The 24753-nt window shown below is 37.4% G+C and overlaps 2 protein-coding genes across 3 annotated transcripts in view; both read left to right on the plus strand.

Annotated features, from left to right (window-relative positions):
- LOC142339039 (calcineurin B homologous protein 1-like) overlaps positions 1-24753 on the plus strand; it is a 416603-nt gene that overhangs the window by 223475 nt on the left and 168375 nt on the right. The window lies entirely within an intron of this gene.
- Positions 1-24753, plus strand: part of LOC142339034 (uncharacterized) — a 101260-nt gene that overhangs the window by 68089 nt on the left and 8418 nt on the right. For both annotated transcript variants that reach the window (XM_075388659.1, XM_075388660.1), the window contains 9 exons: positions 12057-12317; positions 13405-13610; positions 14159-14211; positions 17090-17176; positions 17303-17467; positions 19319-19414; positions 19804-19899; positions 22050-22183; positions 23909-24063. In XM_075388659.1, the coding sequence (XP_075244774.1) occupies positions 12057-12317; positions 13405-13610; positions 14159-14211; positions 17090-17176; positions 17303-17467; positions 19319-19414; positions 19804-19899; positions 22050-22183; positions 23909-24063 (1253 nt within the window). The remainder of the gene's footprint in view (positions 1-12056; positions 12318-13404; positions 13611-14158; positions 14212-17089; positions 17177-17302; positions 17468-19318; positions 19415-19803; positions 19900-22049; positions 22184-23908; positions 24064-24753) is intronic.

Consider the following 24753-nt stretch of genomic DNA (forward strand, 5'->3'; position numbering starts at 1 on the left):
CGACAACAAACATCTGATTCTACGAGCCCATGTTCATGCAATAGTTTCACAGAAGCCGGTAGCAAATGAAAACCCAAAGGCACTTCGAGATCTCATGGAGACAATAGAAGACTACAGATTAGCGCTCAGCAACCTTGGACAGCCCGTTGACGATCAGGACATCTTTTTCGTGTACCTCATTGCAGAGAAATTGCCCGCCGAAACGAGAAAATGTTGGGAACTTTCAACACCAGGAAGAAATCCCCAACGCTATCTTGATATGAAAAACTTCATGGAAGAAAGAACACGCGCCCTTGAAGCAGCCACACAGCAGTCAGCGACAGCGATCGACAAGAAGCCCACAAGCAGCCCACAACTTCGAAGATTCACATATAGCCACATCAGCGCCTACAACGTGTGAATGTTGCAACGAAAACCACAAAATTTATTAATGCCAAAGTTTCCAAGCACTTTCAGTACAGGACCGAGCTCAGTTGATCAAGACAAAAGGACTTTGCTTCAACTGCCTACGCCCTGGACATCGAAGTGAACAATGCAATGGTTCAACTTGTAAGAAATGCAAACGAAAGCACAACAGTCTTCTGCATTTGGAAGCCAATAACAACTCGAGGATAGCTTTAACAGCGCCAACGGTTACAACTAGCAGCACGTCACCACCAGACGCAAGCAATCAAGCAGCAAAAACAGTCAACAAAAACAAAGAAAATTTTAAAGCCGCAGAATGAAGAAGAAGAAGAAGAATTTTTTTCTTCCTACCGCAATCGTTTCAGTTGACAACTGATATTCGAGCAATTTTAGACTCAGAATCCCAAAGCAACCTCATCACGGAAGATGCAGTACAACTCTTTGGATTGAAAAAAGAAGAAGCCGACGGCCGAGTTTTTGGACTCGGAATTCAAAAAGTCAACAACAGCAAAGGATCAGTAAACTTGATTCTGAAAACGAAGGATGACTTCATCAACAACAAAGCAACCGTCTCAGCCAAATTGACCAGCATTCTGCCTTCACATCATGTAAATGTCAGCGGTTGGACAAAACTTCAGGACCTCAGTCTTGCGGACCCAAACTTCAGTCAGCCATCCACCGTCGACTTGATAATTAGAGCAGTACACTATGAAGAACTGATGATTGGAGACAACAGAATCAAGGAGCCTCAAAAGCCAATTACCTACCGCCTATCTTGTTTTGGTTGGCTCGTGATCGGACGTGAGAGCCAACTTGAAAAGAAGAGTACTCAACTTCAGTCTTTTTTCATTTGTTCAGATCCAGACAATTTACAGCAATTCTGGGAAATTGAAGAAATTCCGACAATAACACAGTGGACATCAGAAGAACAGAAATTGGAAGATCACTTCAAAAGTACCACCCGACGCAACTCAGAGGGAAGATTTGTTGTGAAACTGGGTGACTCGTACCATCAAGCGAAAAGAAGACTACGGAGTCTCATCTTCCGACTGGAGAAACAACCTAATGTATATAACAGATATAGTCAGTTCATTCAGGAATTCATTCAACTTGGACATATGGAATACGTTCCCAGAAATAAAATTCATATGCCTGCCAAAAATTGTTTCTCCTTGCCACATCATTGTGTCATCAAGGACGCCAGCAGCACAACTAAACTCAGAGTAGTATTTGATGCTTCAGGTAAGTCAGCCAGTGGAGTATCATTAATTGACCGTCTCTGGGTTGGACCTCAACTTCAAAAGGATCTGTTTGGAATTTTGATTCGTTTCCGGTTCCATCAATTAGCACTATCTGCCGACATTACCAAGCTGTACCAACAAGTGCAGCTTGACGATGAACACAAGGATTTTCACAGGGTTTTGTGGAAAAACCGAAATGACACAGAGGTGAAAACATAGAGAATGACAAGAGTGACCTATGGAATAGCATCATCTTCCTACCACTCAATTAGACCTCTCAAAGCCTTAGCAGACAGTTGCACCAACAGCAACCTCCGCCTTGCACGACATGTAAGTGGACTATTTGCTAACAGGAGCCTCAGATGTTGAGCACGCCACTCAATTACAGGACGAAATCATCGCAACACTGAAAACAGCTTGTTTTGATATACGAAAACGGACAACAAACGTTTTGTCACTTGTTGAGCGATTACCTTCCAGTGTTCGCGAAACTTCAGACGAAATGATAATCAACAGCAACGAATACACAGTCAAAACCCTTGGAAAAAAGTGCAGCCCTGTTCCAGATCATTTTACCTTCACAATATGCCTGGTCAAGGGTTTTCCCATTACAAAGAGGAAAATATTATCGGAAGTCACAAAGTTGTTTGACGCACTTGGATGGCTGTCACCAACAACAATTCAGTTGAAATCCTTCTTGCAAATAATTTGGATGGACAAGTTGACCTGGGACGAAACCCTATCATTGAACATCCTAGAACAATACGGAAGATTTCGACTTCAGCTCAAAGAACTGTAGAAGATCAAACTTGAACGAAGGGGTTTTTGCGGCAACTTTTTGTCATCTTTGGAGCTTCATGTGTTTTGTGACGCCTCAACCACAGACTGCCGCAGTTGTCTACGTGCGAGAGCAAATGGACGACCGAGTGCACACACAAATGCTGACAGCCAAAACACGCGTTGCCCCAATCAAAACTTTATGTGTCCCACGTTTAGAACTCTGTGCAGCTTTTCTTGGAGCACAATTGTCTCAAGCAGTGAAAGAAGCTATCAATGACAGCCGTTTTCCCAACCCCAAAGTCTTTGCTTGGACCGATTCACAAGTGACCCTCGCCTGGATTAAAGACATCCCCAGGAAATGGAAGACTTTCGTTGCTAAACGCGTTGCCAAGATTCAGAGCATCATTCCTTCAGAAAATTGGAATTTTTACCAAAAGAAGACAATCCAGCCGATTGCGCATCACGAGGAATTTCAGCCGACAAACTTGTTAATCACCAACTTTGGGGGAAAGGACCCAATTGGTTGCGTCAAGACGAGCAGTTTTGGCCTTCATTGGATGTTACACCTCTCTGTAACGCCTCAACTGACGCTTTAGCCAAAGGAATCTCATCAGCCCAACTATCTCTAGTAATGCAGCATCAGCAGCAAGAATATTAGATCTTATCAGCAGACAGTCTTCAATGTATCGACTTGTAAGAGTGTTCGCTTACGTCAAACTATTCACTCAACGACTACAAGCAAGAATAAAGAGAAGGTCAAGCAACAATCATAGTCAGTCGCTACCTGCAATTGATCATTCAAATACGTATCAGAAACCAAAGCCAAAAGTGTTTTGCAACAAGGAACCGCACGGGAATCTTCAACCAAAGTCTTCTGACAACGACCAAGATCATCAGCATCTACAACACACGATGAAACCTCGAGACCAATCTTTAAACAGTTTCACAGAAAAATTATTTGTAACCAACCAGCAGGAAAACCCATACGAAGATTCGGGTTTCTCCAGCAACAATCAAGACGCACCTCATCTGAAGAATATCTGCTATCGAAACGATTCCCAACAACCACAGCGCCTTCTTCAGAGCAGCCATAAAGACCAATTCCTACAGTCAAACATTCATCACCGCAGTCAAAAAGCAGAAGATTTATGCCCGCAGCCCCCACTTCCTGTCGAGCACACAAAGGAAGAGCAATCTACGCAATGTTTGAATAGACTTCAGCAAACAACCACTGAAATCCAGTCAACACCGAAAGACTTTGTTCCACCATCCAGCAATTTCCTTTCAACACCATACAATCATCATGAATTGTGCAGCTTTCTTAACCAAAATAACAGCATCTGCACTTCAAAAAACAACGTCTTAATGAAAGGCAACAAAAACAATACGAATCAATGGAAGACAAATCACAGAACGAATCTTTTTATGAGCTTCAGACGGATTTAACAGCAAGTCTTTCATTGCCTCCAACAAGCCTTATATCAACAGTTAAGAAGAAGAAGCAACACATCACAGCAAAAAGACCAATTGGTGTTTGTCGTCAGCTTTCCCCATCAAATCTCCGCTCAGCGAGAATAGCCCTTTACAGCATCATGCAACAGCTCTTTCTGCCGGAAATCAGGTATATAAAAGGATCATCAACAACCGAAGACTCAACTTCAAACCTACCAGTTGAATCATCCATCAAGCGTATCAAGGAACACAGTCATCTACTCAGCCTCTCCCCATTCTTCGACGAAGACAACAACGTCATACGCGTTGGTGGTCGTCTTGCAAATTCCCCGTTTAGCGTGGACAAAAAGTTCCCCATAACAATTCCAAAAACGTCTCCACTAGCCGAGTTACTCATCCGAGAAAGTCATTTGAGAAACCTTCACAGTGGACTCCAGATGACCCTTTTTGCCCTCCGACAAACAGTTTGGATTCCTGGAGGAATTGCCAGTGTTAAGACAGTCATTCGCAACTGCAAGCCCTGCATACTATTTGACGCCCGCATACGCCATCCATTAATGGGAGATCTGCCAGCAGAACGAATAGTTGAATCTTTTGCCTTCCAATTTACTGGGATGAACTATTGCGGACCGTTTTATACCAAAGATTCTTCACACAAGGCAAAAATCATACGCAACTATATTCATTTTTTCACCACAAAGGCGATACATTTAGAGCCAGTGGAAAATTTAACCAAAGAAGATTGCCTCGACACCCTCAAGAGATTCACCGGAAGACGCGGTACTCCGCAAGCAATTTACAGTGACAATTCGACAACGTTCATTGAAGCCCGAGGAGAACTCGAATTCAGACGATTTCTTCGATATGAAGTGTTCAAGGATCTCATTAACAGTTTTGCGAGCCAAAACCACATCGTTTGATTTACAATACCACCCAGGACGCCACATTTTGGAGGACTGTGAGAAGCAGCTGTTGAATCTATGAAGCTCCATCTTTACAGAACAGTTGGATCGTTAAGTTATCAACCAGTGCTTTCACAACTCTCCTGACACAAATTGAGGCTATCCTCAATTCTCGTCCTCTAACAGCACCATCAACCGACATCAAGGATTCCCTAGCTTTAACTCCTGAACATTTCATCGTCGGAAGACCCATCACGGCTATACCCGAGCCATCTTCACCAAAGAACAACACCTTGTCGCGATATTGGAGTGTCGAAAACTTATCTTCATTGCAGCAGCGGAACAAATGGAGGACAGAAAACGTACAACCAGCAGTGAACGATATTGTGATCACAAAAAGACAACACTCCCCCAATGTGTTGGCCGCTTGCTCGTATAAAACGGACTTTCGACGGTAATGACAACATTGTTCGTGTTGTTCAAGTTAAAACACAAACTGGAGTTTACATCAGACCAGTCAGTCGCCTCATACCCCTTCATCGAGAAGAACCAGAAGATCGTGGAGCAGAATAAAGGATTAAACCTTGAGAAACAACCGAAGATTCTCAATTGGTTCGATCACACCTTCGTCGATATGTACCGAATCAGTTTTGTATGAAATTGATAACATTTCTGACGATTTTCACAAAAACCAAGTTGTCAGTTTCAACAAAATCATCTTCTTTGTACCCTCAACTGTACTCGCAAGATAATAACAAAGGAAGCCCACAGATGTCACAATTGAACGAATTCAAGGAGGCCGGGAAATGTTCTCAAAAGAACTTTCAAGGTCTCAACAAAATTGTAACAAAGAATTACCACCTGCCCTAACAAAGTCACAAGAATTGTAACTTTCAAAACGACAAGTGTGTTTCTACGTATGCTATACATAATGACAAGTATACATAACGACAAGTATGCTATACATAACGACAAGTATGCTATACATAAGCAAAAAAGCGTTGAAGCAGAGCTTCATTAGTAATTGAATATATTGAAATGAACTCGTATTCAACTTTTTTGCTTCTTTCAGATGTTCTTCAACGAAATTAGCTTGTTAGGGCACAAGCTTGTTTTGACACTGCAGTTGCTTGGGTATTTCTTTCTCTAACTGCATCGTTGTTGTTAATCCACTTCTTCAGTTCAAATCCATGTCGTGAGAGAAGAGGTTGTATTTGATTGAAGACCTCAATTGCTTCTTCAGGGGTTTCAACCGATTTGATGAAATCGTCCATGTAGAAGTTGTTTTGTTTTGCCTTTCTTGCTCCTGGATACTCTTCTTCGTTGTCCAATCCCACTCGCTTGAGAGCGTAGTTTGCGCAAATTGGAGAACTCTTAGCTCCAAACAAGTGACGCTGATATTCGTATATCTGAACAGGTTCGTTTGTTCTTGGACGCCATAAGAACCTCAAGCAACTTCTGTCCTGTTCGGGAACTTGCACTTGTAGAAACATCGATTCGAAGTCAGCTGTCAGGGCTATTGGTTCTTCATGGAATCTGATTATTATTCCAATCAACCCATGTAGCAGATCACATCTTTCTGGTAGCTAATCATTTAGTCATACTTCTTAGCACTCTGAGGCAGCGTTGCAAACACGTCTTACTTTGCCAGGCTTTTTCGGGTTTAGCGCTGGATGGTGTGGCAAATACCATTTTTCCCGAAAGTTTCTTTCACTTCGGACTCATTTAATATATTTAGGAATCCTTTTTCTACATCTGTATCTATTGACTGTTTGTACAAACTTTTCAGGTTTGGGTCCCTTTGGAATCTTCTCTCCAGTGAGTAAAGCTGACCCAAGGCTGAGCTCTAGTTGTTCGGTTGATTTGGCTCTGGTTCACTCCACAGCATTCCCATTTCGTACCGCTCGCCTGTGAACTTTTTCGTACTCTCTAGCATCTTTTGTGCCTGCAGTTCCTTCTTCGAATGACTTACGACGTTGATTTTGGAAGCATGTCCCACCAGGTTGGGATATTCTCAGCCACTTTCACATCTTCAGTGAAGGCGCAATGGCAAACATTTTGTCTTCTTTTTTTCGTCATGGGTCCACTGACTACCCATCCTAGCTCTGTTAGAACGGCGAAAGGTTCACTTCCTGTTCCTATCTCATAGTCCAATGGGCGTTGTAGCTCATAAGCATCTTGACCAAGGATGATGCCAATTTCATCAAATTGAAGCTTTTGTTGTGTAGAACACTCAAGTGATTGAAGATTGCTTCAGCTTGCTGTAGTTGTAGTTTGTGTTCTCCCAGGACATTGACGGGTGTGCAAACGCTTCGATTGAATGCACCTTTGAATGTAGTGCCCTTATTTTGAGAGGAAACTTTTCTGTCTTCAGGTCTTTTGTCTCATGTATGCCAGCTATATTGAGCGTCACATCGGTGCCTTGGGCTTCTAACTTCTCTTGCACACTTTGATCAATGAATGAAACCGTTGATCCACTATCGAGGAAAGCATATGTGTTCAGCTTGTTGCCACCGCTCTGTATTGAGACAGGAACTATCTGAAGAAAGCTAGTAAATTTGTTACTCTGGTTGATTGTTGCTGCGCTTACGTTGACTGTGTGATTGCCCTCGCCCATTTGGTTTTCTGAGTGTAGCAATCGGTTGTGCTTCTTGATGCATCCATTGATACCGCACGCATTGACTTTACAATCTTTGACTGCATGTCCTTTGCTTAGACATCCGTAACATAAGCGTTGCTTCCTCACTGCTGCGTACCGATCATTCACAATCATGTTCCTGAATAGTGGACAGTTCCATATTTTATGAGTGCCATTAGCTACCGGACAGTGATCACTTTGCGTTTGCTTCGTTTCTTTCACGTTCGAACTTGCACTGAAGTTCGATACTTTCGAGAACCGTTTGTCTCTATTTGCCCTTCTTCGGTCTTCTTCTCTTCGCTCTCCCTTGATAGCTGACAATTTTTGTGCGCGAATGCTATCCTAGATAGCCACTTTTCAAAAATAATCAGATCAGGCCAATCTTCATCTTTATCATCAATATAGAACCACCACTTCTCTTCGAGAACTTGGGGTAGTTTATCTACTGCCTTATATAGTGTCGAGCTCGATTGCAGATCACCAATATGCTTGTACTCTTTGAACACGTTCACAAAGTTTGAAACAATAACTGAGAAACTAATCAGACATGTTGAGTCGTGAGGCTTCACCTGACTTGCTTTTCGAAGACTCTCCAGCTACACATCAATGATCACATGAGGCCTTCCAAATTTCCTTTCCAGAATCCTCCATGCAGCACCATAGAACTGTTCAGAATTGCCCAGTCCAGAGATTGCTGACCTTGCTTTGCCTGTCAGTAGAGTCTTCAGATGGCTCATCTTCTCTGAGTCTGGTATTGGTCGTTGATCCACTGTAGCACTCAACATACTAAACCACTCCGGCCGTTCGAGAGGGTTTCCCTCGAAGTTGTTCAACTCCAGTTTTGGTAGGTTACTACTACCTGGATAGCCAGTGTTGTATCGTAAACCAGCTCTGGGGGAAACGTCTCGGTCTTCAACACTTGAGGATCGGTCTCGTGAACTGCGATATCGTGAGAAGTGACTATACCTGTTCACTTCAGGGGTTACTTCGAAGCGAGTTTTTGATCGTTCTGGCGCTAGAAGTTTGTCAATCCTGCTGGCCCAGTCTGAGACATCTCTTTTCTTTGCGGTCCAGATGAAGTGTGATTTGTCTCGAGCACCAGTCGCTTGCGAACGAGCATCATCGTTCTTTAATGCGGTTCTCTTCACTTTGCGCTCGAGCTCACGCTCTTCCTCCAGTAGTTGGTGCTTGGTTTCCAGCTCCTTCATTTGCATTTCCAGCTCTAGCTTCGTGCCTGTTCTAGTCTCATCTTGCTTTCGAATTCAACATCGAATTTCTTCATCCTCTCCTCGCGCCTTGCTTTGCTGAAGATTTTTGCATTTTGCACTGTTTGAGCAACTGGGTTGTCCGTTGGGTAATTGCTGTTGCTCACCTTGTTGTTCACTGCTTGAGCTGCGTTGCTTTGCTCTGCATTCATTGCTGGTTGCGTGCCTTTGCTTATATATGCAAGCCAATGATAGTCCAAACTTGCTTTGCACTTTCTTGCTTCTTTCAGATGTTCTTCAACGAAATTAGCTTGTTGGGGCACAAGCTTGTTTTGACGCTGCAGTTGCTTGGTTATTTCTTCTTCTAGAAGGTGAACAATCTGTTGGTAGAGGACCTTTAGTTTGTTGGGTCGATCTGAATCTTCAATTATTTTGTAGCCAATCCCTGTTTTAGTGTTAACTTCTTCCCCTAAATCTTGGAACTTCTTGTCGTAACTTTGAGCTGTTGATTGAAGCTCCTCTCTGCTGATTGTGCTCGAAGTGCTTGGTTGCTGTTTGCTTTGCTTATTCCTTTTGAACGAGATCAACTGTTCAACGTGTTTTGTGAATTGCACTCGTGCCTTTCGCTCTGCTTCACTGGCGTTGCGCTGTTGATTCGATTGATTTTCTTTGTGGGGTGCCTTGGGCAATCTCTTCGTCAGATTAGACAGCAGTTTGCCTTCCCCTGTCCAGGTCGGTGGACCAAATGTAACGGCTGCTCTCCTATCAAAGTCAAGGAAAACTTTGCACCGCCCAGTTCGTTTCAGCTGTTTCAAATCTGTCCAGATATTGTGTTTTTGCAGTTAACTTTTGTGAACTATATTATCAGCTCTACTGTAGATTACCGTTGCATTACTTTTTTTTCAATTACTTCTGATAACTAATTGCTCAGCATTGCTGTATAACAAACTCGTTTCTCTCAGATTAACAAAATAATTCAAGGTGAAACAATCAATTTTTGCTCGAGTTTTGTTTAATAACTCAAGTTGTAAATCGAAAATACAAAATCCCCCCTGTTCAGCTCTAGGTAGCTATCCTAGCTACTGGTTAGGGCTAATAACTTCCGTCTCCGATTTCTAAATGTTTTCCGAGAGTTTTTCCCGGTAATCAGAGTTAACAAAATTAACCAAACTCGCACTTTGTGCTTCTCAGCTTGCTCAATTGCTCAATAACGCAATTTGTGAACTTAACTAGGCTTCGTTAAAGCCAGTATGAGAAACTGACTTTTTGCTTTGCACAAAGTTTGTCTTACTTAGGAACTTCGTTCCTCAGAAAGAAAGTTTTGAGACTATCAATGTTAATTCTCTTTTCACAATTCAATGTAAAGTTAAAACTGTACAATCACTAATATGACCTAGAGAAACAAGACATGATAACAAGTAATTTACCGCTCAAGAAAGTGTGCTTCAATACGCACTGTGTGTCAGTTCAATAAGACAAAATTAACGAGTTTCAACTGTTTTTTGGTAGTTTTTCAAGCTCTATTTATACTGCTGTACATGTCAAAATTGCACTGATTGGTTGTAGATTACTATGTCGTAAGATTTTCTGTATACACTGAGTTTGGGGTTCGGGATATTGTATACGGTGCCCAGCACTCTCTGAAATTGTATGAAAATCGCAAAATTCATCGAATCTGGCTTACCAAAATGGGTATCTCTTGCTCCGTTTGAGATAAATTTGTGTTATTGTGAACATTTGAATACGTGGCAATAATAGCGTAGCTTTCAGTTTAACTTCCTGCATGACGATTGTGTACTACTAATAGTTGCTAAATATAAATGTTGAACAAAGTGAACAAATCCGTATGAATTCAGTAGATTGTATTATTGAATTTCGCTTGTCATGCTATTCTAGCTTTGAGGCTTGCAATGGCCTTGAAGCGCTATTCATTTTCGTAATTGAGTTAGTAAGCTCAGCAACCACAAGTTGCGATATATTAAATGACCAATGTTTTAATTTTTGCTCATAGTCTGGAAACATTGTGGTGTATACTATGTTATTTTCAATGCCACTCTTTTTGATTGTTAGAAAAAAAGTTGTTTTGTTTTCTTAGAAAAACAGGAAGAGCAGGTCTGTCTCCTTTGTTATAAGCAAAACATTCAAGTTTTTGGGCATCTAAATTTTTCTGAGAGCATCCAAAATGGCTGTTTTTTCAATCCTGTTAGTTTGTCTGATGAATTCTGATAAGGTCTTACATGTTCTGATAATTACATCACACGATAAAAATTTAAAAATTTGGATTATTATTAAAACAATTGGAAATTTTTCAGTGCGTACCCGATGACAGTTCACTTCAGCGGCAATTTATATAATGCAAGAATTGAAAACATCTTACACGATGCAAATTTTGATAAGAAGTTTTTATAATGAGATCTTACATGACAAAATTTCGTCAATTATTGGGGCATAAAGTGATTTTTAGTCGAGGCTATCTTCCTTCGGGGCCGTTAAAATGATCTTGAAGTTTGTCTGATGTTTCAGTTAAAAACAGTTTAATTTACTTTTATCCCCTTCTTTCGGCTCTCTTTTGTAGAGTGATTGTCTCTTCAGATCAAATTTAAGCTCTCAAATTTATCTATATATTATCAATATATTTTATAATAGTTTGGGAAATCCGATAACACTTTTAATACCGTATCGTGATTTATTTTCGTATAGTATTTCCTCTAATGTGTAATGCGATACTGTTTTATTCTCAGTTCACTTCAATTCAACAGAAAATAAATGGCTGACTTGTTCTAAAATATTCTAAAAGGTTGGTCTCATATTTATTTACGTTTCGAGTTTCTTTTTTTTTCACGTATTTAGCTCCGATTTGTTCAGGTTTTGAGAAGTTAGGGGAAAGGTCGGTGAGAGATGTAAAAAGGAAGTAAATCAGACAAAATTCCCTTCTGAGATTAATCTATAGCATATAAAGATAAACCATTTATCTTCTGTTGAAATGAAGTGGGCGGATACTTCGTCACAACAAACCGTGTAGTTAAACTCAAGAGTTGTTTCTAATTGGTTATTCTCTTCACCATTTTCACTCCAAAATATCGAAGCGTGAAATTCAGTTTTTAACTAACTCTTTTAGTCCAATTATTGCTTTGCAACCTTTAAAACTTTACCAACCGTTCATTTCAAATATATCTTTATAAAGTACCAATTGCTAGTTTAAATTATGTGAAGCTTACTGAAACATTTTATTTAATAATCTTTATTTGAAAAACTCTAAAATCCAACTCATAGCTTTGTTTTTGATTATTTATTTTAGAAATAATTACTGCAAAATTCGGATTTTTAAGCCAGTTGCTAATTGTGATTGTAAAACACTAATGGATTACATGCTTCAAAATGAGTTGATCCAGATATGCGGAACAATGTTTTACTGGAGTTACCGTCATTCTAGCCCAATCCCAACACCCCAGTTGGGTCGAAGATTCGCCCTCACCAAACAGACTTCAACTGAGAAACACACAACCTCACAATACCACTCTACCTCTTTCGAGGGGGGATCTGCTCGGTCTCCGGGGGGTCACTTGTACAACAGCAACCTGTCTGGGTCCAGACCCAAATTGTGCCAGCTGAGAGGGAATAATAAAGAGGTGGATGACGTTACAACTCCCGTTGAGCCTCCGCCGTTCTTCTCAGATAAAATTGACCCAGAAAGGTAAATGCAAATTATAATTGTCTAAATGTTTGGTTTTATGCATTGCTCTCAAACAGAGTTTGCACCAATATTAGTCTGTGCGATTTTCCGCTTCACCAATTTTTCCCCTGGCGCTCTGACTTTTTGTCCTCAAAAATCGTATAAACAGTTAAAGCCCGGAGATGAACCCTAGATACCTTGATGAGACATGCATCGAGGATCTTGACATCTCATGCAAAATTTGAAACCGTGGTTTATAATAACCTCTTATAACATTATTTAAAGCCTCTTTCCGAACTTATTATTGCCCCTTCCCCTACAAACTGAACCCAGTCGGAGACTCAAGCAGGCTACAATAGAATCGAGCCCGCTACGCCAGTCCTTCGAGATCAATTCGATTGTCCCGGGTCGAGATGTCAGCGCCGTTTCAGCGCATAATTTTGTAAGAAATGCGCTGAGAGTGCTAAAATTATGTAAGAAATGATATGAATGCGCTGAAATGCGCTAAAATGAGCTGAAACGCGCTGATTTTTCAAATTTTTCAGCGCAAAAATCTTACATAATTTTTCGCTGAAATGCGCTGAAAATTTATAAAAAATGTATTCGAATTTCAGAGCATTTCTTAAAATTATTTAGCGGATTTAAATGCTTTTTTGACACCGCTTCGTAAATTTCTAACCATTTAAACTGCTCTTGCATTAAGGATAACCTTTTTGAAAATGCGCTGAAATTTTCAGTGCACTTCTTAAATAATTTCAGCGCATTTCTTCCTAAACAGTCTATTAATATAAAATCAAACGAAATAGGAAGAGATTCAGGAATCAATGGCGCAATGGATAGAGTGAAGACTCCGGCAGGGTTCGATTCTCAGTGATGCCTATTTTTTGAAAATTCAGTGGTTTTCAGCGGGTTTCTTGCAAAGTTTCACCGCATTTCAGCACATTTCAACGCATTTTTATCTAAGGTTTTTGCGCTGAACTTTTTGAAGAATCAGCACATTTCAGCGCATTTCTTACATAATTTTTCTCGACCTGGGTGGCTCCATAGCCAGTTAGGTTGTCACTCTTGATTCAAATTTCTGTCTATCATACCTTCTATTTTTCTGAAGAAGTTTGGATATGTCAACAATGTCAGACGCCGATGGGTCTGGCAGTTTCGGTGGTGGGGGCATGAACAGCAGCAGCTCTGCACTGGTCATGGGTATCGGCCAGCAGGAGATAGATCCTGCAGAGGTCACTCTGGCTGACATCCAAAGTAGAAGCTACCTCTACTGGAACGACACAGACAGCATTGGCGAGGCCAGCAATAATGAAAGTTAGTTAGTTTTGAAAATAATCTTGGGGACGAGAGAGAACGGGTATTGGTATTGAACGTTATTGCTTGATAAAATTGAGTGCTATTGGTTTATTTCAAAAAAGATTAAAGGGTGTGACGGAGACACCGCAGCCACAAAAGTACCTCAAAATCTTTCCTTTCTTGAAGTGACAGAAATGCAGAATGACCTTGCCATTGTTTTGTTGCAAAGTAACTCTGAGGAAATTTAATAACTATCTATCAGAACATGTGTGAAGAAAAACCAAATGACAACCACTCTATTTGTTTCCAAACTCACTTTTGGGATGTCTCACAAAATGTTAACGGAAACATCAACATCAGTCATCTGAAGATGGTCGAGAATTTCTATCTGGAGAACTCGAAGTTCGTTTTGGGTTTTGTGCTATCACTGTTGCCGTATTACTGTTATATCATCCAAAAGACGAAATCAATCGTCACTGCCATTGACAATATACTTTTGAGTCTTCATCCTCAGAATATGAATGGTTTTCCTGTTTTATTTTGTTCAATTACTTTTGCTGTTTTAGACAACAAGAAGCAGAAGAATGCACTGCCTTGGAATATCTTCAAGTCAGGAAAGGTTAGAACAATTCTTTTCTAGTTATAACCAGCTTTGGTTTCTAAAGTACCAAAATTGTACAGGGTAGTGTTCCTTACGAGACTTCCTTCTAACATTTGTCACCCGATCAATAGCGATAAGATTTTCGATGTCCAACCCAATGACTCTGAAAATCATTTTTTCTCTGTTTAATTGCACGGGACGTAATTCATTGTATTGACCGTAAATCAATGAAGGGAAGAACTTGGGAGCAGGAACAGGGATAATAAGCCTACGCATTTTTCACACGGGAGTGATTCCATTGTTGATTCAAACTGCACTGACAACAAAAACAATGATCGATTGTGAACCAAAATTTCAATAATTTTATCTTTATTGAATGCAAAACCGTTATTTGATTATTAATCATAGCATCTCATTAAAAAAAACAATTATTCTCCACATTCATAGCAAATCTCTGCGCTAGATTGATCTTTACCAAATCGAGAATAACCGATAATGTCAATTTGTAGCTTGCAAACCCAAACTGCAATTCAAAACTTGAGCATAGTTTTCCCCCAAAACGACAATTGAGTTACTCAAAGTCATCTGGCAATCCTTAATGCAATTTTGAGTACAAGCGGGCAATTGCTACAAAAAATGCGAAAAATGACGTCTTCGCTCACTCAGTATTTTGAACATCGAACATTATCCAGTTAACCAAATCAGTTCCTCGTTGTTACATCTGACGTTTTGACATTAATTTTATGAGAACTAACATTAATCAGTTGAATTTATGGCAAGGTGAGATCCAGTGAAAAGCAATGATTTTTTTCAGTAGGGAAAGGGGTAAACATTTTTAGAGGTATTTTTTGTATAAGCGAACAAGAAATTTGGTTCTTTTATTCTGAAAGATCTCTTTTGCACAAATATCATGAAAAAAAAAATTTCATGAGGGTTTACTCAATTCATACTACAAATTTTAACATTTAGTTTTTTTGCTCCAAAGTTGAGCTACAATACAGCAGTCGGCATTACCAGCATGTTTAAGCATGCTTGAGCGCATAATCTATTTCCTTGATATGTTGTGATAATATTAAATCAAATCTGAAGGGCTTCTGAGGAATAGTCATAGAGGATTTATCTTGGTTTGAAACATTAAAATTGTGATGTCAACACAAATTTTCCTCCTCTAAATCTGCAGAAATACTAACAAAACTCTTATTAGCCGACAATATGATTTCTTGAGGCCACGACAACTACTAAAAGGTTCCGATTAATCCAAAATAACCTCTTTTAACTTGTTTGTCATTGTGGTTAATTTTAAGCATTCACACAACTATGATGAAAGGCAATTTTCCCAAACAAAAGTTTGTCTCAATTTCTCTTCCTCTTTTTTTTACCGAGATGGCAATAAATTTGTTTGCAAAAAAATTAAAATTTTTCAAAAAGAATAAAATAAAATAAAGTTGGAAAAGTAAAAAATAATTTAAATCGAAACACTTAAGTTAAGTTTCTTAGGTTTTAAAACAACTCAGGCGATAAAACTCCCAACAGCTGAACTTTCTATAAGAATATCTATCCCAAATTTATTTAATTCACGACTGCTTTCTGAACTCTTGCATTAGAAAATGTCAGATTTGCGAACGTTTTTCAACCAGGTTTTGCTAGTTAAATCGATAAACTATTGATTCAAACATTTTGATTGTTATTTTTTCTGTTAGAAGTATAATCATGATACCAATAGAACACCAATGTATCGTTTGAAAGATTTTGTAAGAATTGCTCTCTTCTCAAGGACAAGGAAAACTTTACATCCCTTAGATCGTTCCAGCAGTTTCAAATCTGTCTGACTATTACGCTTTTGCGGTCAACTGCTGTGAATTTTTATAAACACCACTATGCCGTTGCATTACTTGATATTCAATTAGCCTTAATACCTAATTTTTCTGGTTTAATGTTAAACAAATTAGTTTTTTGCAGAATAACAAAATAATTTCATCAATGTTGGGCGTGAACTTTGGTCAAACACTTATGTTATAAATTAAAATTAGGAAATCAGCTTCTGACAAATTGTAAAAGATGACTTCAAATGATTGCCAATCAACTTTAAAGTTTCTAGTAAACCTTTTCTGAAGGATAGCGAGTTTGAACCAACTAAGATTTCGTAAATGCGATGCAAGTTAATAAATAAAATTCTCTTTCTCAATTGGCTTCAAAAATGACCATTTTAAAAAATGCTAAGCCCCGTTAAAGCCAGAAGGCGAAATTGACTCTATTACTTGTAAAAGTTTTGTTTACTTCGAGGCTTTGTTCCTCAGAAAGAAAAATTGGAATTTACTTCTCTTTCCAACAAGTCAAAGTTAGTTAAGTCGTGCAATCACTAATTTCATTCACAGAAGCAAGTCTTAGTTACAATTTAAGTATAACAAAGTTAACGACGTTCAACTGATTTTTGATAGGTTTTCGAGCTCTTTTTATGCTGCCAATAACGTGGTTTTTCATGTCGAATTGGATCACTGGTTGGCTGTAGATGAGGATGTCAACAAAATGCAAACAATTTTCTCACAAGACAACTCTAACGCTTTAACTTTGATGTCATAGTAAGTTTTTTATCCATATAGAAGTTTCGCTCAATATTGTGTATCAACAGGAATCGATTCGCAATTAATCGTAAAGAATCTGATGCTTTTTTCTGAAGAATTATTCAAGTCGTTGTTACTCTAATTTCCTTGCTTGATTTGGCATTCAGTTCGTTGGGCTATTCATTTAGGAAGCTCGGCCTTAGCAATATTAGCGTAATAGAAGCGTAAAACGTTGTGAACTTTTGAAATTTTTCACCGTTCTTTGTTTGCGAAAAAACAGGAGATAAATGTCTATTGAAGGCATGATTCTGTTATTGTTTGTTGTTTTTGTTTAGAAGAGTACAACTGAACACTCGGAGTTTCTTTCCACTTTGGAGACACTTAAGACAGTCCCCATTGATCACCATCTTATACACCTCAGAGTAAGTGATACATCGAAGTCCTATTTCAATCCCTCAAGAAAATATGCCACCTGTTTAAACAACCTCAAGGTTGATTAAATTTTATTTTTTTTTGTTATCATTTCGTTCTTTTACTAACCTTTTCAGGACAAAGCGTGGCCGGAGGTGATAGCGGACGTGAATCCTCGTGCCGCGAGGAGCAGTTCGAACAACAGTGTCACAGAGGACGAGAGGAAGAGGAGGGATGTCGTCTGGGAATTGTTCACTGCAGAACTCAACTACCTCGTGGACCATCTACTTGTCATGTCTAATGTCAGTCTCACTTCTTGCGTTATAAACATTCTTAGTAAATATACTAAGATCATTTATGGTTTCAAATAAGACATGTAAATTTCTTACTTGGATCTTGTCTTGTTTAATTGCTCTCGAACAAAGTTTGAAGCAATTATATTAGTTATGTGGCCTCCTTTATGCGAGTTTTTTCTTGCAAGATTTTTTGTCTGGCCCATTTGACTTTTTCTGCTCGAGAAAGGAACAAGCAGGTAGCGCTCGCAGGGCATTAAGTTCTCTTAGAGCCCTAAGCTATACTATACCTTTACTTTTTTCTAAGAATGCTATTCCCCAAAACTGTTCTGGGAAGACAATTTCATGGTGTGAAGGGCGGTTCTTCATCCTAAAAGTTTGACCCCCCCCCCCCCCCCCCCAAGTTACCCCTGCATTACCCCCCCCCCCTCCCCACCAACAACTCCCATTGTACATCTTCCTCCACCTGTCGATTTAATCCCCCTCTCATCTAGCCTTGTCAACCCTAGAGCATTCTTTAATTTCTCACGTGACATTTTTGCGCTCGTCTTCCTCTATAGCATTTTCCAATGATCTCAATTGCTCTCATTCTGAAAAGAACTGCGTTGCCATATTAAGGCAATAGGAACCAACAGGTCTGAGAGCCAAGTAGTTAATGCTTCTTTCGAAAACTCTGGAGGCAGGCGTGCGAACCACTCCCTAGGTGGAAGTTTTTTGGACCCAGAGAAATTTTTTTTTATTACTAAGTTAATTTGAATTAAACTGTCCCGCATGTCGTTGGAGAGCAATTTGTTGACGTTGTTCGGTTTATTTTTTCATATATGATCGATATGTTTCAAATATGATATTTGCATGATTATTAAGAACAATATATGATATATGTATTGTTGCTAAGTTTCCAATATCGAATTGCTGTTTTTCAAATCTTGTTCTTTAGAATTGGTTTTTTGGTTGCAGCACCAATAGAACTATTTGTAGCGCTCATAAAAGACCAACGTCATCAGAGATAAGAGTAAGGATAAAAACTGTGTAATGTTGAGCACATGAATAAGTATAGTTCCCAAGAATCATCCCGATTTGCGATTAAAGGTTCATGGATCAGAAATTCAAAGAAAAATGATTAAAGGCTCAGAAGTTAAGACAAATTATTTGTTAAGGTTGGTATACTCTGCTTTCAAACGTATAGAATCTTGGTTATTTTTGTTTTAGAATCTCAAAAATTATCGTTTTGTTCAGTTTGCCAGCAGATGTTATTCTTAACAATTTTATTTTTTGTGTTTGGGTATCAAAACACAAATAATTTAAATATGTTTTTCTCAGTTTGTCCTTTTAAGATTAACGATGGACATAATTGTTAAAATTTGTTGAGTTGGGCGAACAGGATAAAAAAGAAAAATGAAGAGAAACATAGTTTTTGCAATTCAACAAGCTAAGGAAAAAAAACTCAGGAAAGGAAGTTCCCACAACCCTCTGAAAAAGTTCCCTCAAAGAAGTACAATCGATATTGCTGGGATCAAAACGCGGTGTTTTGTGTTTGACTACGTTATAATCAAAAATAAGAACTGGAACATACCGCAGTTTGCTTGAGTTTTATAACCAACCATGCCAAATATTTCATACTTATCAAATATAACCAATGATACAGAGATAACAAAAATTTTTGAAGCTTTCTGATGTTTAAAACTGAACATGCAAACATTATTGCCCAATCTTCTGAGCCATGTAAAGAAAATGTCTTTGCATGGCTCAGCGGAATACAGGATTATTTAGCAATTTAGCAGGTCAATGGATTTTTTAGGAGCAAAATCTATATTGGTATGGGGAACAGGTTGTTTACAAAAGTTATTCTAATGGTTTCAGGTGTTCCTGGAACCCTTAAAAGAGGCGCAATGCGAGGGATTCCTCCTAAATATGGAACCAGTCAAAATATTTGCAAACCTCGAAGACTTGTGCAAGGTAACATCATACATTCTCTAAAAGACATTTTTTTCTTATTTTTATAATGTTCATTTTTTTGTTTTTTATAATTAAAATTTCTTATCAAGATAAGATAATTTTTTTAAATTATTACACCAAGTTTATTACTGTATAGATAATGAACCAACAGCATTTTCGCAAAAAAGCTACCATACTGTCTAAAACCCAGATAGATGAGCGAAAGTTGGCTTCTAATATTTCAGCGAAAAAAGCAATCTACCGTTTTACAACTTATTAAACTCGTCTAGACATACTGGCTGAATAAATTTGTTTGGAAACAGCAGCACATACATTCTATACAATTACTGTTGCTTTCAATGCTACATTGTTTTTGTGTATCAGTGTGACGTCAGAGTATTATGCAATAGGTGACGTCAGTGTTCTGCTCAGAGATGCATCACTACATCTTCAGAGCCCCTCCTATCTTCGGCAGTGCATACGGCATATCCAAGGTCTTCCATAAGGTAAATATACAACCCCCCCCCCACACACACACACACACACACACACACACACACACACACACACACACACACACACACACACACACACACACACACACACACACACTTACACACACCTCATCAACTAAGACGAGGACATTACAGTGCCAGATTAACGGAGCTTAACTGTTCGCATGACTAAGAATCGATGAGACGGATTAAGTTCAATTTTAGCAGCCAAAATTTCCCCATTCAATATAACTCAATCTACTCCGCAGTCGATATAACTTTTGTAGGTAACAATTGGAAAAAATGGAAAACCGCTGAAAAAAACTCACAAAACACAACGAAGACAATGGTTATGAAATTAATACGAAACGAAACACGGAAAGTACGTAACGTGCAACACAAGACAGGCAAATTAGTCTAAATTTCTGCAAATTTGCTGTTGTTGTCTCTGCAAGCAATCTGAACCGATTAAAACTGTATAGTAGCGACCAGAAAAGTAAGGATATAATAACTCAGCTTGTGGTATATCAAGCTAACAAAGTAGCTATTTTCTCGGGTCGAGGTGTCAAGGCTGAAAATCGCTAAAAAAATGTAAAAATTACGGTGAATACGGTGTGATGTAAGAATTGCGATTTTTAGCTTTGAACGCGGTGAAAAAAACGAACTCACCGCTAAACAGCGCATATCTTACAAAAATTCACTGCTAATGTAGCAGAAATTTGGTGTACCGGTCGCACATCTGGTTATAGTAGGTTCGAGGTTTCTAAGCACTAATAAACACAAAAATTAGAAAACCAAGTTTTTCTTTGTTTTTTAAAAAATAGCGGCCAATCCAACTAAATAACATGCAATCAATATTAGGCGATGCTACAAAAGATCTTATCAAATTGTTGATTTTCAAAAATACTCAGTAGCACTTCAAAACAGGCGATAAGCCTTAAGAGGCCATGGGGATTGATGCTCCTCGAAATGGACTGATGAAATTTTTAATGTAATTTGTACCTGAGTACTAACCGAAAACGAATTGATTATTTTTATTATTTTTGTTATTATTATTATTATTATTATTATTATTATTATTATTATTATTATTAATTTTATTAATACTATTAATATTATTTTGGTTATTATTATTATTATTATGATTATTATTATTATTATTATTATTATTATTATTATTATTATTATTATTATTATTATTATTATTATTATTATTATTATTATTATTATTATTATTATTATAATTATTATTATTATTAATATTAATTCATTATAATGAATTAATAATAATAATAATAATAATAATAATAATAAAAATAATGATAATAATATTAATAATTATTATTGTTATTATAAAAGTTATAATAATAATATTAATAATAATTATAAAAATAAAAGTAATAATATTAATAATAATAATAATGATAATAATAATAATAACAACAACAATAATAATAATAATAATAATAATAATAATAATAATAATAATAATAATAATAATAATAATAATAATAATAATAATAATAATAATAATAATAATAATAATAATAATAATAATAATAATAATAATAATAATAATAATAATAATAATAATAATAATAATAATAATAATAATAATAATAATAATAATAATAATAATAATAATAATAATAATAATAATAATAATAATAATAATAATAATAATAATAATAATAATAATAATAATAATAATAATAATAATAATAATAATAATAATAATAATAATATTAAAAGTAATAAGACTCAAGTGCGCTCGAAACGTCCCCTGATCAGACCCAACCGAGACCATTGTCCAGGCTAAAAAGAATATGATCAGACCTTCCAGACCGAATTGACCTCTGATCAGACCGAACCCAGACCATGGTCCAGAATAAAAAAACTTTGATCGGATCGTTCAGACCGAATTGACCTCTGATCAGACCGAAATCAGACCATGTTCCAGACTATTGTGTGCTCGAACCGCTTTGCAGACCCTGTAATTTCGGTCTGGGAGCACAGGGGTGTGCGCTCGATTGGGTCTGATCATAGCTCAATTTGGGTCTGGACCAAAAGCTGGGTAGCAGTAAATGGAAATAGCTACTACCACCGTTGAGTTGTTGCGAAGTAGCCAATTTGGCAAGTATTATATGATTTCTTTTTTGCAGTTCGAGCATCAGATTTGTCCCTCGTACCAGAGATACTGCATGAACTACTCGAACGCACTGTCCTACATGGAACACCAGCTGAGGGGAAACACTCCCTGGGAAATGTTCGTCAGACACTGCGAGAGGGATGCAAGGTTTGAAAATTAGACTTTCGACAAACAAAAACGAGAAACTTTTTCTTTTAATCATTAATAGCCGCTCCATCTTCTCAATCGGCTATTATAGCGAGCCTACTTTTTTTGACTCGAAGAGCAGTATTGGTGGACCGTCTTGTGATCGGTAATTTTGTTGAAGTGTATTCAAAAAAGGAAGTGAAATGCGTGAAAACAAAGGTTTTAGGTTAAATTTTTGACGAGCAGAGAGAAAAGAGGGTGGTTATCCGTTCAAGCCGCGTTTTTGAGAGAGAGCAAGATACGTCTGAAAAAACTTTCGCTAAACGGGCGAAATTTTCCGATCACATGCTTTTTTTCGAAGCTTTCATTTAGTTTTCACTTTATTTTTTGGGTAACGTGATTTTACGTTTGTGAGCATTTTTGACTGTCATAATCAAATATTAGATTGTTATTTGCGCAATCTTCAGCTATTTTGTCATATCGACGTTTTAGTAGGTTTTGTTTAGCTGTTTTTTAGTGGTTTTCATGTTTTCAGTGTCTGGAGTTAATTTTTTGGTTAGAAATAATTTCAATGTTGGTTTTCGTGGCCTTTTGATTTTGTTAATATTAATTTAAGGTGTTTATGCCAAAGTTTGTTGATTATCTTTCAGAATTATTTTTTCTGATTCAATTGTTTAATTGGGGTTGCTTGTTTTGATATCGCTATTAAGTGAAAAAAATTGAGGATTTGATAGCATTTATTTTATAAATAGGTAAACGAATCTTCAGTTTGTCTTCGTGCTCATGTTTTGATTGTTTTTCACTGCATTTGAGTGTCGTATAGGTGCTCAATGAATCAACTGGAATTTTTTCTCAAGGTGTGTTGAGAATATTTTTCGCGACTTTGCAAATTTTCGAAAGTGTTTTGCATTAAAATTAACAGATTTTATAGGTTATATCCTCTAATTGATTATTTGCCTGGCTTTTCTCCAGTTCTGTGTGGTCATTTATTGGTGGTCATTTTCCATATTTTGATAGTCATTTGTTGTGCCCAATCAAATAATATCAAAAATCAAAATCTATAATAAACTGCGTTTGGAGTCGCAACTACCAAAAGCATTTCCATGAAAATATTTCTATAATGGATTTTCTCCTTAATAATGTTTTTTCTACGTTTGTTGTTTCAAACTGAATGATATAACAAATTTTTCCTTTAGAAGTTGGCTTGGGTGAAAGTTTAAGTTCACCTCAAGTCATTTCCGGGCTATAGTTTTTACTTCATCGATCAAAAATTTGTTTAGTTTTACCCTAGTTCAATATTTGTTCAAAATAGCACACCCTTTGAAATATTTTCTGTATCACAAACAATAGTTTTCGTTTTTGTTCCTTTGATTAAAATCGGGGTTGTTGGAACCAATGTTGGCTATTTTCCGGCAGTTTACCCGGTATACTTTCAACTGATGTTTAAGAAATTAAATTTCAATTTCTGACTTCTATATTTGGGTTTTATGGAACGTAAAAACGTGGATTTGAACTTTTCGTAATATGTAAAACAAGCCATGATTTCACGTTTGTCCGAAGATATGCAAGAAAACTCTTTTTTAGATATCTAACATTTTGTGAAACTGTCAGTATGCTCGATCAAAAGTGATCTCTGCCGAAATCTATAGCCCTTCAACTTTATTATAGATTACTTAATTACAAATTTACTTGATCTTCAATTAGCACACTCCATTCAATAAATAGACAAAAATGCAACTGCAACAGGTGCAAGAGGTTGAAACTGACGGATCTACTGGTGGCGCCAATGCAGCACTTGACCAAATATCCTCTACTTCTTAAAACAATCAGAAAGAAGACTTTCGACCACAGAGAGAGGAAACTGTTACAAGACGCCATCTCCAATGTCGAAGCTGCAATAAGTTAGTTCAGTTTTGGTCAGATGTCAGTCGAAGCAAAAAATAAGCTTTATGATCGGAGAACAATTAAACTTTTCTCTGCGTTATTTAAAAAAATAGAAAAATAACGAGTTTTTGAACCGCGGATTTTCCTTCTATTGGTGGAGCAAAAAGGTAAGCTCTTTTTCAGTTATGAATATTGTGATTGAGTTAACTGGATGAAAACCATAAAATATGTGACTAACTAACTAAAAGTTTGAAAAATTCAGCATCTTTTTAGCATCGCTAACTGCATGGTTGTCACAATTTAAAGATTGTTAGTGTTGATGTTACTGATAACCTCAGGGCTCCTACACAATTAACTTAACTTAATATTAGGGTAAATTTACATCTGCAGTTAAGGTAAATAACTCAAGTAAGACTAGACAAAAACGAAGTTTTTAATCCTAACCGCTAAGATGAAGAATCAAGATTATTTTAAGGTAAGTTGATATTAAATAACAATTTTCGATAAAGTAGTGAGGCCCTAATTTTTATAGTAAAGTTGACTTAAGTTAAGGTAAATTAAGGAAAGGCAAACTTACTCAACAGTTGATGTAAGTTATTTTTTTAAAAAATTATCTTAACTTTATTTGGTGTATAATTATTTAGACATGGTGCTGAGTCATTTATCAAGTTTGAAGCATTGGGAGATGTTACCCAGTGAAACGAAAC

This window comes from Convolutriloba macropyga, chromosome 5 (assembly GCF_964194025.1).
Source record: "Convolutriloba macropyga chromosome 5, txConMacr16.3, whole genome shotgun sequence".
Classification (NCBI taxonomy): Eukaryota; Metazoa; Xenacoelomorpha; order Acoela; family Convolutidae; genus Convolutriloba; species Convolutriloba macropyga.